Below are 12,603 nucleotides of genomic sequence, written 5' to 3'. Positions count from 1 at the left end.
GAATCGTAAGTACTTGGTGGTCGCCATAGACTACTTCACCAAATGGGTCGAGGCTAAGCCATTAGCCAAAATAATAGAGAATGAAATGGAGAAGTTCGTTTATGACGACGTCATCTATAGGTTTGGGGGTACCAAGGATACTAGTCTTAGACAACAGGAAGCAGTTCAACAACCCCAAGTTCAGAGCATTCTGCTAGAGCTACAACATTGACTATCGTCCTGTCTCACAGGCCAATGGTCAGGTGGAGGTGACAAATAGAACATTGCTAGAAGGGGTCAAGAAAAGGCTAGAAGGAGCCAAAGGGAAGTGGGTCAAGGAACTACCAAGTGTTCTATGGGCGTACCGAACCACAGTAAGGACACCCATAGGAGAAAGCCCATTCTGCCTACCATGTGGCACAGAGGCACTGACACCAGTAGAAGTCCTCGTCATGTCTCATAGAGTGTTGTACTTCAATGAGCGCACCTACGACGATGGACTCTGAGCAAACCTGGACTTTCTGGATGAGGTTCGTGAGAAGGCACTACTGAGGAACGTGGCAAGTACTATAATGCCAGGGTTAGAGAGAGGCTATTCCACTAGGGAGACCTAGTTCTATGATGGGCAAGTGCATCACAACCACAAAAGGAGGGAAAGCTGTTGGCCAACTGGGAAGGACCTAATATAGTTTCCAAGTAAATACGCCCAGGGACCTACCGCTTGAAAACTCTGGGGGGCAAGAAGATAGATCGTACCTAGAACTCAGAACACCTAGTAAGAGGAGCAGCAATAGCAGTAGTAGTGCTGGAGAAGAGTAGTAGTAGTAGTAGCAGTAGCAATAGCATAGTCGACTGTCAGCCATGGTACACAGTAGGTCACATTACAATTACAGTTTTCAAGGATAATTTGAAATTTTATTTTGGGATATACTCGTCTACTCCTAACCGTCAGTTGAACACCTCCAAAGCACCATGGTCTACGGATCACCTCCAAAGCACCAGAGTCTCCGGACCACCAAGGCGCAATGCCACCAAGGTCCGCTGACCACCAAGGTGTAATGCCACCACGGCCTCCGGACCACCAAGGAGCAATGCCACCAAGGTCTCTGGCCCACCAAGGCGGAATGCCACCATGATCTCTAGACCACCAAGGCGCAATGCCACCAAGGTCCGTTGACCACCAAGGCACAATGCCACCATGGTCTCCGGACCACCAAGGCGCAATGCCACCAAGGTCCACGGACCACCAAAGTCCAATAACTATCAAGGCTCAAGGCCATCAAGGTTGAATGACTACCAAGGCCTATCGGCCATATACGAGGGACGAGGAACAACAACACCCAGAAGGGAGGCTACTTACTTGGGTGGTACTTCCCCAACGTTAAGCCGCCGACCCAGGAGAATGGAAAGCGAGCTGCAATGACCAACAAGTGCACCCATAAGGTACCATAAAAAAAAATAAAAAAAAAAAAAATTTGCCACGGTCAAGGGCCCGTAGGTGACAGGACATGAGCATGGGCAAGGTTCGAGGTCCGAGGTCGGAGGTTGAAGTTCGTGAGGGGTCGAGGTCAAGGTTTCGAGGAAAGATGTGTTCGTGGCCAAAGACCAATTCGAGTCAATACAAAAAAAAAAAATGCCACGGCCAAGGGCCGTAGGTGACAGGCCATGGGCATGGGCGAGGTTCGAGGTCAAAGTTTACGAGGGGTCAAGGTCAAGGTTCGAGTAAAGATGTGTCTGTGGCCAAAGACTGATTCGACTCAATACAAAAAAAATAAAAATAAGAGAGCAAATATTTTCTATACCAAAGAAGACAGGCATGAACCAACGAAGATGGGCATGGACGAGCCAAACGAGCACAGACAAGCCAATGGGCACGGATGCCAGAGGGACGAGGACGATGGATGAGCGTGGAACCCGAATGGGTGCGATGACCGCCAATGGCCACGGACAATAGACGACTGGCCACGGGCGACAACCAAGGAGCCACGACTAAAGGGCCATGGGCAAACATACCAAGGGCGAGCAAGAAAAAAAAAAAAAAAGGCCAAGAGGCCACAACCAAGAGACCACGGCCATAGGGCCATGGGTGCCATCAATGGGCGTCGACTCTTAAGAGAGAGAAGAAGAGAGGAGAGAAGAGATAGAAGAAGAGAGGAGAGAAGAGAAAGAAGAAAGAGGGTGAAAAAAAAAAGGGGCCAAGAGACCACGGCCAAGAGGCCACGACCAAAGGGCCATGGGTGCCATCAATGGGCTTCGACTCTTAAGAGAGAGAAGAAGAGAGCAGAGAAGAGAGAGAAGAAAGAGAGTGAAAAAAAAAGGGGCCAAGAGACCACGGGCCAAAGGGCCATGGGTGCCATCAATGGCCGTCGACTCTTAAGAGGGAGAAGAAGAGAGGAGAGAAGAGAGAGAAGAGAGAGAAGAAAGAGAGTGATGAAAAAAAAAAAAAAAAAGGCCAAGGGTCCACTCCCAGAAGGCATGGGCGTTGACTCTTGGAGAGAGAAGGGAGAGAAGAAAGAGAGTGATTAAAAAAAAAAAAAAAGGCCAAGGGTCCATGCCCAAAAGGCATGGGCATCGACTCTTGGAGAGGGAAGGGAGAGAAGACAAAGAATGAAAAAACAAAAACTCAAAATCCATCAATGGGCGCCGCCCAAGAGCAAAGGAGAAGAGAGAGAAGAAGAGAGAGAAGAGAGAAAAAGTAGGAGAGAGAAAAGAAGAAAAGAAGAGAGAAAAGAGAAAAAAAGTAGGAGAGAGAAAAGAAGAAAAAGAAGAAGAGAGAGAAGAGAGAAAAAGTAGGAGAGAGAAAAGAAGAAAAAGTAAGAGAGAAGAAAGAGGAAAAAAACAAGGGGGTCTTTGGCCACGGCCAAGGACCACGGTCGATAGGCACCAACGGACGCGGACAGTCAAGAGGTGCTAATGGGCGTGGACGAGCATAGACGGGCACGAACAATCGAGCGGCACCAACAGGCATGGACAGGTGAGCGGTGCCAACGGATGCGGATAGTTGAGCGGCACCAATGGGCGTGGATAGTCGAGCGGCGCCAACGGGCACAGACCAGCATGAACGGGTGCGGACATTTGAGCTGCACCAACTGGCACGGATGAGCACAAACAGGCTAAGGTACGAGCAAATAATGTGAGACCGAGGCATGGGCGACACAGGTGTAAGGAGGCGACAAGTTCGTGACCGAGACCGCAGGCGTGATCAAGATCAAGAGTAAGCAACACTAAGTAGGCCAAGGCTGGGCAAGCCACCAGGAAGGCCAAGGGCTAATAGCCAAGAAAGGAAGAAACTAGAAGAGAGCAAGGGAGACAAAGCTTCAAAACAAAAATGAAAAGGATACTCTCTTGAACACTTCGTTCCAAGAGAGTGGGGGCAAATGATAAACCTAAATTCATGCTGACCAATCAGAAGCTGCCATGTGTCCTGGCCCAAGGAGGTGGGCCGTGTCAAGACCAGTGGAGGACCAAGCACGGGCACGGACTACCTGAGGCACTGACCACCCTCGGGCGCGGACTACCTCGGGCGTTGGCCGGAAGATGGGCACGGACCCCCTCGAGCGTGGACCACACAATGGACATGGACTGCCTATAGGCATGGACCTCGGACGGGCACGAGCACGAACGTGGACCCTGGGTACGGATCGAATCCCGGACATAGACCTTGATCTAAGACCAGGCCACTACCGCCGCCATCAATAAGACATGCACCATCTCAAGGACTCTAGGCCATCGCCTACCAGTCACATCGTCCCTGATGGACTCAAACACCAAAGACCTTATCCAACAAGCACAAGCATCTATCTACTGGAGACATCAACTCTATCAGGACACTATCTCTCGCAGAGGGGCAGCCAACCAAGGGAGAACCCTGCCACCCAGGGACTCTATCAACTACGAGGACTACCTGTTATTGACTGGGACTCTCCACACCGCCACATTCCATTATAAAAGAGAAGGTACTATACCCCATCAACCCATCTTGAATATCTTGAATTCTATCATTCATCTGTTTGCTCAGAGAGATCTAACTTAGGCATCGAAAAGTCCTAGGCCGGAACCACACCGGTTCTCCTTTGTCACCCTGGTCCTTTTGCAGGTTACGACACTCGAGGGACCCCTGAATGATTTCCTGACGCAACAGCGTCTGTAAGACTATAACTTCCCACTTAATTCCCAGTAAGAAATTGAAAGAAACTGAAAGGTGAGAAGGAAAAGATATTTTTGCAAAGGCCGAAAGGGTGGGAACCAGACGAAACAAGGAAGAGATGTCTCCCTCGATACACTTGCCAAACTGCCTCCCTAAAACATCTTCCCTCGTACAAAATGAAACAAATAACTTTATGTCACATGGAAATAATACTTATGATTGTCTAGATCCCACCCATATATCCATATAAATGTTTTTTTTTTCATTTATTGGGCAAGAGATCGCAATCTGGTCATATAGGGCTTGCATAAGCACGCTGGCCAATGAGAGTACGGATATGGGGATCCGCCTAAATGGAATATTTTATTTTACTAGTGATTGAGTGATAATTTCACGCAGCCTATGTGGGCACAGGAGCCACGCAATTAGTTAGCGTTTTTTTTTTTTCACCACAAAGATTATACCATTTTTAAGGTAGAGGGTGGGCACACCACCGGCTCCAAGTAAGCGGTGAGCGGCCTTGCCCAATGGTAGGGATAGGATGGTCCTTTCTCATGGGGAGGAAGGAGAGAGATAGATGTGCACACTTTCTTCCCATGTTTTTAATTAGGAAAAATCTTGTTGTATCTAAGATTGGTGACAATTTTAATTTTAAAAAAAATTAAGGTTTTTCTTTTTTGGTAAACAAAAAAAAAAAAAATTTAAGGATGATTGCAATATGATTTTAATCTTACTTTTTTCCCTTTCTCTTATTCCTAAAAGTTCTTTAATACAAAGGAGAGAATTTACTGTCCGAGAGCATGGCCTTACCCCAACATAGGGCTAATGGGAGTGTGCACGAAAGCATCAACATGGGCTGGGTTTTTGCCTTTTATGGGGGACGGATGGTGGTCATTTCACTGGGGTCTATGTCTAGACATTGGAGACACTCCCGGATAGGCTCCCTTTCCCTTCATACAATATTTATTATAGGGATAAAAATCGGTTTTCAAATAAGATATGCAATTTAACTTTTTGAAAACCCCTTTCTCCCTGCATTAAATATTTTTTGGGAATAAGGATAAATTGTTAGCTCACCACTTTGGTGACAAAAATTTATTCCTATTAATTAATTGGGTAAAAGATCACTAACCGGCTGTACACACATTGCACAAGCGCAGGGCCAATGAGAGCTTGTGCATGAACCACAGCAGTTAGCAAAAACATGAAAGGCAAAAAACTAGAGTCTTATGGTGCGGGTTTTAAACGCTAACTGTTACACCTGTGACCCAACTTGTACTAATAATACTTGTGTATGTGTTGTTGCGTAGCTTATACAGCCCTTCGAAGTCTCGAAGGAAGACCTTGACTAGGCAAGCTTTAGACTTAGACCTTGTACCTTGTTGTTTGCTCATTTTACATGATTTGGTTCCTGATCATTGCCTTGGCTTCTATGTGTATTAGTGGTACTCTTTCATGTCCTCCCTGCATGTATAACAACCCCAATTAGAATCCCTTTTAAACTATTACCCTAACATCCTCGAAGTAGACAAGATCGTCGGAGTCGATTCAAATTATGTTCCGCTGTCAACGCACTATAACTATCTTTGAACCCAATTTAGAGGTTCTTCCCTTATGATTTGATCAATGGTTTTTTCATGAAAAATGTATCCCTTTAAGTCTAGTTTACAACGCATTTTGAATTGCATCATTTCATTATGTATTGATCAAGTTATGGCCAAAAGAGTGAGCAGAAGTCTGCTGTATTTTGACCCAACGGCTCATGCCTGGGAAACCGGCGGACGATGCACACAGTCTACCACTACATCATCCGCCAAGTACAAAAATGATGTTATTTCGGTCTAGTTTCATCCTGCCTCAACCCAAGGCTTAACCTCTGGTTATTTTAGACTATTTGTGGTCCATATGACCTAACTAAACCCTAAGACCACAGACCTAAGACCTATTTGGATTCTATTGTGTTTTAAAACCCATTTCAAGCCCCAAATCAACCCCAACCAAACACACCTTTGAATCCTTATCAAAATAGGTGGAAACCACAGCCCCCTCTCATTTCTACCATCTCTAACACCTGAGAGAAGAGAGAGAACGTGGGAAGTAAGAAGGAAAGAGAGGAGGAAGAAGAAGGAGAAAGAAGAAAGAAGAAGGAAGAAGATCACTCCCAAATCCACCTTTGCACCATGTGTGAGCTCTACCTTCTTTCCAGCACCATTGGAACCCATTCCAACCTTGGAGCTGGTGGAGGAGAAGAAGATTGAACTACTCCAAGCTCAAGAACACCTCCCCTCTACTGTTCCATTGATTCCCCATTGTAAGCAACCCTTTCCCTCTCTATTTCTATTGCTTTCTCTTAGGTTTAGATGAGTTAATGATCAATATTAGTTCAGATCATGGGACTTCTTGCTCTAAATGCTTTATCCCTTCTATTTGATTTTAAAGACATCAACTATTGACCTAGAATTATCCATCCTCAGTCCCATGGCTTAATTGCCATGAAACCCTCTTGAAGAACCTCCAATTTGAGGATTCTTGATGTTGAAGTCCATCCAATCTCCTACCAAACCATAGGGCTTCTATTTTTAATTAGTGTATTCACCTAGTTGGATGCCTAGAGCACCATTTGGAACCCTTGAACACCCCATTCCCTTGCCTTTGGCTGAGATGCCATGAAACCCCCTTCTATAGATCTTCATTTTGAGGTTTTGAGCACTGAACACACAATCCATGCCTTGGGACCTAATTAGGATCCAATGTACATGTTTAATGGCTCATTTGAAGGCCTAATACACTAACCCATAGATTCCAACCGATCCCATGGCCATTAACCAGGGTTTGGAATCAATCCAAGCCATTTCCTGCACTTTCGGGCTCTGACGGACGATACAGCTAGCGGACGATGCCATCATCCGCCAGGGTAAAATTGAGCATAGCCCATCTGTTTTATTTAAAGGCCACATTGCATGCACAATCCGCCAGGTGCATGATCCACCTAGGCCAAATTGGTACTGAATTGGAGTTTTTGACTCCGGACCTTGGACCCTGACACTCTCTCACCTACTGTATACTTGTATGATGACATTCTAGGCTAGCGTACGCGTACGGGAGGACCATACACTACACGGAAGATAAGATTACCTATGCTTCAATGAAGTAAGTGGATTGAACACTTGAACTATTTTATGGAGTATTTCTCATTAGGCATCCAGTTAGTTATGCATGTTGAATTAATTAGGTATCATGAGCATGACTATCTCTCCTGTGTTATGTGTAATGAATGGGGGCGGGTTTATTCATGTATGAATAGTGATGCACTTTACATATTGATCATGCTATTATGGGGGGGTGTACAATATAAGAAGCTTTATTTATAATTCTTTATTATGATGGATTATGGAATTGATTCGGGTGTGACCGACCGACCGTTATCTCGGTAACACACCCGCCATATTATTACTTTGGTGTGGGTGTAAGTTGGAAAATGAGAAGGTAATGACCACCAAATTTGGCACTATGAACTCAACCCCTGGATTACACTCATAATGTGTAGAATTGTAACCATTATCATTGCATTCTATGGTTCTCAGTTGGCTAGGAGGGGATGAACCCAGTACTACGACCCTTCCGACAGGGGTGTAGGTGTTGGGCAAACCCATGGGTCCCAACCGTATTTCGGGGTTGCCCACCATGAAGTCATCGCCATACTTCGGTGATGTTAAGACGGGGTTTGTATTGGGGGCTCATGGACAATCTCGGTGAGCGAGTCCGGTCTCGCTGGTTTCCTAGGTAACATGGGGTTGACATGGTCGGAATACCATCCGTTATGACACCATTATTTATCATCCGTTTATGGCACTGTTATTGTCATCCGTTTATGGCACCGTTATTTGCCATCCGTGTATGATACCGTTGGCCGATGATGCTCCTTGTGTTACTGTAGTACTTGACCTGACTTAGAGTCTCATTGTTAAGGGGAAAGGTATCGAATAAGAACATTCATGCATCATGTGTGATGAGCATACTTTAGCATGCATTGATGATGTATCTATTTAATGTATTGCGTTTGGTTTGATCGCTCGCTGGGCTTTATAAGCTCATCCCTCGGGAACCTTGTTTTTAGATGTCGACACAGGGGCTACAGACACTATTGGAGGAGATTCAACATTACCCTTGGGCAAGGACTTCGAGGCTTGGGGCGCTCAGCCAGAGTCGGAGCTGACATCGGATTATCTTTGCAACAAGTGCACCCACGAGTGTTATTAGTTTGAGCCTGGGGTTCAAACTTGATTGGGATACTTCGTATTTGTGGATTCGAGGATGAATGTAATAATGGCATTGTTACTTGACTTTTCTTCTCTTACAATTATATGATTTTAGTGCTGGTGATATAACTGTGACCTGAGATATTTGTGTTAAACTGTTTAATTTACTTATAAGATATCACATAGAACTCCTAATTAATGGTGATCATTATGTATATATTCTTCTGCCATAACTCTGATTTCTTCTTATTCAATGAATGAGAAGCCAGGTAGTGTACATGACATAACAAAGAATGTCAATCCTGTCGAATGATTTGGGATACGGGAGTATTCCTGTCATATTTCCCATGGTTAAGAAATTGGGTGTGACACTAACAAATTCCAAACATGGAAAGTAGATGGCATGAGTGTTAAACGTTTATATTTAAAAAAAAAGGGAACCAAAAAAATTACACTATTCTCATATAAATTAAGGAATTTTTATTTGAAATATATGCTTCTATTTTCAGTATCTGTGCATTGACCTTGAGATGAGGGTGATATCATGCAAAATATAGCCCTTCGAGTCATCTTTATGTTAGTGAAAGAATTAGGTCAATCAGGGTTTGGAAGAGAGAGCTATGAAAGCTCCATAAGTCTTTGTATGGGCTAAAGCAAACCCCGCGAGCCTGGTTTGACCGTCTGAGTTCATTCCTCCTCAAGAATGATTTTGAAAGCTCTAAAACTGATAACTCTCTATTTATATATCAAAATGATAGTGACACTATCTACATTCTCATTTATGTGGATAACATCATTCTCACCGGCAGCAATGATACTCTTCTCACTAATTTTCTTATAGAGATTGGTGCTACCTTTTCCATCAAGCACTTGGGTCAATTACATTACTTTCTTGGAATCAATGTTACTCAGTTGCCCCAAGGGTTGTCTCTCTCTCAATGCCAATATATATTTGATCTTCTGGCAAAAACTAAAATGACTGAGTGTAAGCCCGTATCTACACCAATGTCCACCACTACAAGTCTCACCAAATTTGCAGGTACACCTATGGCTGATCCAACACTTTACTAAAGTATAGTCGGGGCCCTCCAATAAGTAACTCTGACAAGGCCAGACATTCAATTTGTTATTAATAAAGTCTGTCAATTCATGCACAACTCCACAACTGATCACTGGTCTGCCATCAAGTGGATTCTTCGCTATCCCTGATTATCACTTCACAAGTGGCTTTGCTATTTTCTTGTGCCCTAATTGATCTCCTGGAATTCTCGCAAGCAAAAAACTATCTCTCATTCTTCAACTGAATCTGAATATAAGGCCCCAGTTGTTGCTGAAATTATTTGGCTTCAATCTTTATTCAATGAACTGGGGATTCCTCAAGCTACTGCGCCAATTCTGTGGTGCGATAACATTGGCGCCACCTACTTGCCTGCTAATCCTGTCTTCCATGGTCGTACTAAGCATGTGGAGATAGACTTCCATTTTGTTTGGGAATGTATTGCTTAGAAACAACTTCAGGTCTAGTTTATCTCCACTATTGACCAACTCGCGGATGCATTGACCAAGGCTCTTCTTACAGCCTGTTTTCAATTCATGAGGGACAAGCTAAAGATCCGCTGCTTGGACTCTTCATCTTCAGGGGGTGTATTGACTAATATAGTCGTTACATTCCAGTAACGCTATATTGGTTCCCTTATGTGTGTAGAACTCCTCCCATCATATATCACTTGTAAACCGCATGTGATAACAATTCATTCTATCGTTATCCAATGTGGTATCCACAACCCAATAGGACACTTCTATTATACCCTTATTTATACTCACTGATTGTACCCCAATGGTTCAAGCAATACAATACAGAATTCATAACAATATATAATGGTAACTAGCATCACAATTCTTCCCTGTATTCTTCAAGAACCTTGCAACCAAATCCAGTTCTCCATTTGATTTAACCAGGTAGCTATCATGCATGGCCATAGCCCATGAATTCTTTTCAAATGTGTTAGTCCATTAGAGTGTGTGGAATGTTGTTGTCATTTTTGGCAACGTATTTGATCATAGTGGTGTTGTGGCAGTAGCTATTGGTGGTTTGGAAGAGCTGAAATGGTCAAACAGTCACCTACACAGCTATAAGGGTATTATGGTCATTTGGCAGGGTTACAAGGGTACCCGCACTTGAAGAACACCATTTAAAATCATGATAAGTCTTTATATAATGTTTGGAAAAGGGGCTAAGCAGCAGGTGAAGGTTTCATACTGTTAAAGTTGTAATTTCACAGGTTCATACAATGGTAGTGACTTTAAGGTCATTTTTGGAAGGCTTAATGGAAATTCTGGGTGAAGTGATCTTCATGAGAAATGAAGTTTGTTAAGTCACGGTTCCAATGAAACTGGTTTTGCATCATTTGAGTGTTGGACGAGAAAGTTACAGATATTTTTGTGTCGATGCACAAACACGGAGCAAATCTGGAATAGGCAAAAGTTTATATACTTAGCCAAAATTTTTGGCTTATTTTTAAGTGCTATACTGTAGACAGACATTCTCCATTATTTTGTTAAAACTCTAGAATCTCCTCGAGCATCGGATCGGTATCTTGCATCAGATTTGGTTCATTAAAAGAAAAAGAAAGAAAAAGAAAAAAAGGAGGAAATAAAGGAAATAACTAAGGTGTAGTGAAGTTTGATGTTGGCATGACATCACCCCCATTTCTTATGAAGGAAGACAGTGTGAAAATCTCTGACGCATTTTTCCTTTTGTGCACGGTTTGTCACGAAGAATCCCTTTATTTATGGATTTGCCACTGGTTACCAATTTTTGGAGCATTCAACTTTGGAAGGCCGTATCTTGGCCATCCGTGTCCAAATGGGATGAAGTTTTTTTTTTAAATTGGGTATTTTTTTGAGAGGAAGCCATTGAAAGGAGTTGTAGTATCGTTTGAGCACAGAAAGTTGATGATATTACTATTTTATGCTCGATGACTCCCATATTGAAGATGGTTTGAGCAGTGGAGCGTACATAGACACGATTTCTATGCGTCAGAGGCTTCATGATTGTTGGATTACTCTACAAGAGGTAATCCCCAATTGTAAATCCCCATTTTGAGTTTCTAGGTTGCATGTTTAGTTGAAAAAAACCTAGTTTGATTGTAAGCCCATATTGGTCATTGTATTGGGGGATTTGGTTATGTTATATGCAATTAATTATTGTAACTCTGTCAAGTGGGGGCTTGTACAGAGATTGGGGTAGTTGCCCTCATTTGTGTTATTGCACAAACCGAAGCAGGGATTGTAGTTACTAGGCTGTTGTTGCAGTCAAAAATTTGAGTAGCGTATTGAGCAATATACGAAACCCTGGGTAGGGTATTGCTCCGTGGACATAGACAGTTTGGCCGAACCACGCAAATTTGGTATCTTGTCTACTTTACTTTCATTACATATATTGGAGTGTGTTTGATCTACAGAGTGGGGTGCACTATCTGGTAGACCTGGCCACACAGTGGTTGCGAGGTGGACGTGGATGTGTGTTGTGGGATTGGTAATTACAGGATTGCCCCGGCCAATCAGATTTGCTTGAAGTCTTCTCCATCGACATCAACATAGGATTGGAATTTAGGGATTATTTTTTAAGAACACTGATTCACCCCCCCTCTCAGTGTCAACCTGGGATCAACAAGTGGTATCAGAGCTAGATTCCCAAGGAAGAAAACTTAACAGTTATGGGTTGGACATTGAGATTTGATAGTGATGGCAAACACCAGTAAAGGAAAAAGCATGTACGGGAAGATTCTAATTTTTTATGGCTCCAATTATAGCTTTTGGAAAATTCGAATGGAGACATACTTGAAATCACAGGGATATCATATGTGGAAGATTGTGCAGATAGGTTACATCATTTCTACAGAGGGCATTACAGATGCGACAGAGTTGAAAAAGTATGAACATGAGAATAACGCCAGAAGTGCACTGTTGAGTGCCTTGACAGACCAGGAATTGGCAAGAGTGTCTGGATGTGAGACAGCTAAACAAGTTTGGGACAAATTGAAAGGCATCCATAAGGGGGATGACAAGATTACAGAGGCCAAGCTCGAGCATTTCAAAAATCAATTTGAAAGCCTAAAAATGTCAGAAGAAGAGATAGTTGAATTTTATATGAACAAAGTAAATGAAATTATTAACTCTATCAGAGGGCTAGGTGAGCAAGTCATTGATGCAGTG

At 43.3% G+C, this 12,603-nt stretch overlaps 1 protein-coding gene across 1 annotated transcript in view; it reads left to right on the top strand.

Annotated features, from left to right (window-relative positions):
* The window catches only part of LOC122672311, a 29,198-nt gene extending 18,469 nt beyond the window's left edge, over positions 1-10,729 (top strand). The window contains exon 6 of the mRNA XM_043869805.1: positions 10,668-10,729. Coding sequence (XP_043725740.1) covers positions 10,668-10,729 — 62 coding nt within the window. The remainder of the gene's footprint in view (positions 1-10,667) is intronic.
* Positions 10,730-12,603: the final 1,874 nt, after the last annotated feature.

Source organism: Telopea speciosissima, chromosome 8 (genome assembly GCF_018873765.1).
Source record: "Telopea speciosissima isolate NSW1024214 ecotype Mountain lineage chromosome 8, Tspe_v1, whole genome shotgun sequence".
In the NCBI taxonomy this organism is placed as follows: domain Eukaryota; kingdom Viridiplantae; phylum Streptophyta; class Magnoliopsida; order Proteales; family Proteaceae; genus Telopea; species Telopea speciosissima.
This window is presented reverse-complemented; position numbering and strand designations above follow the sequence as displayed.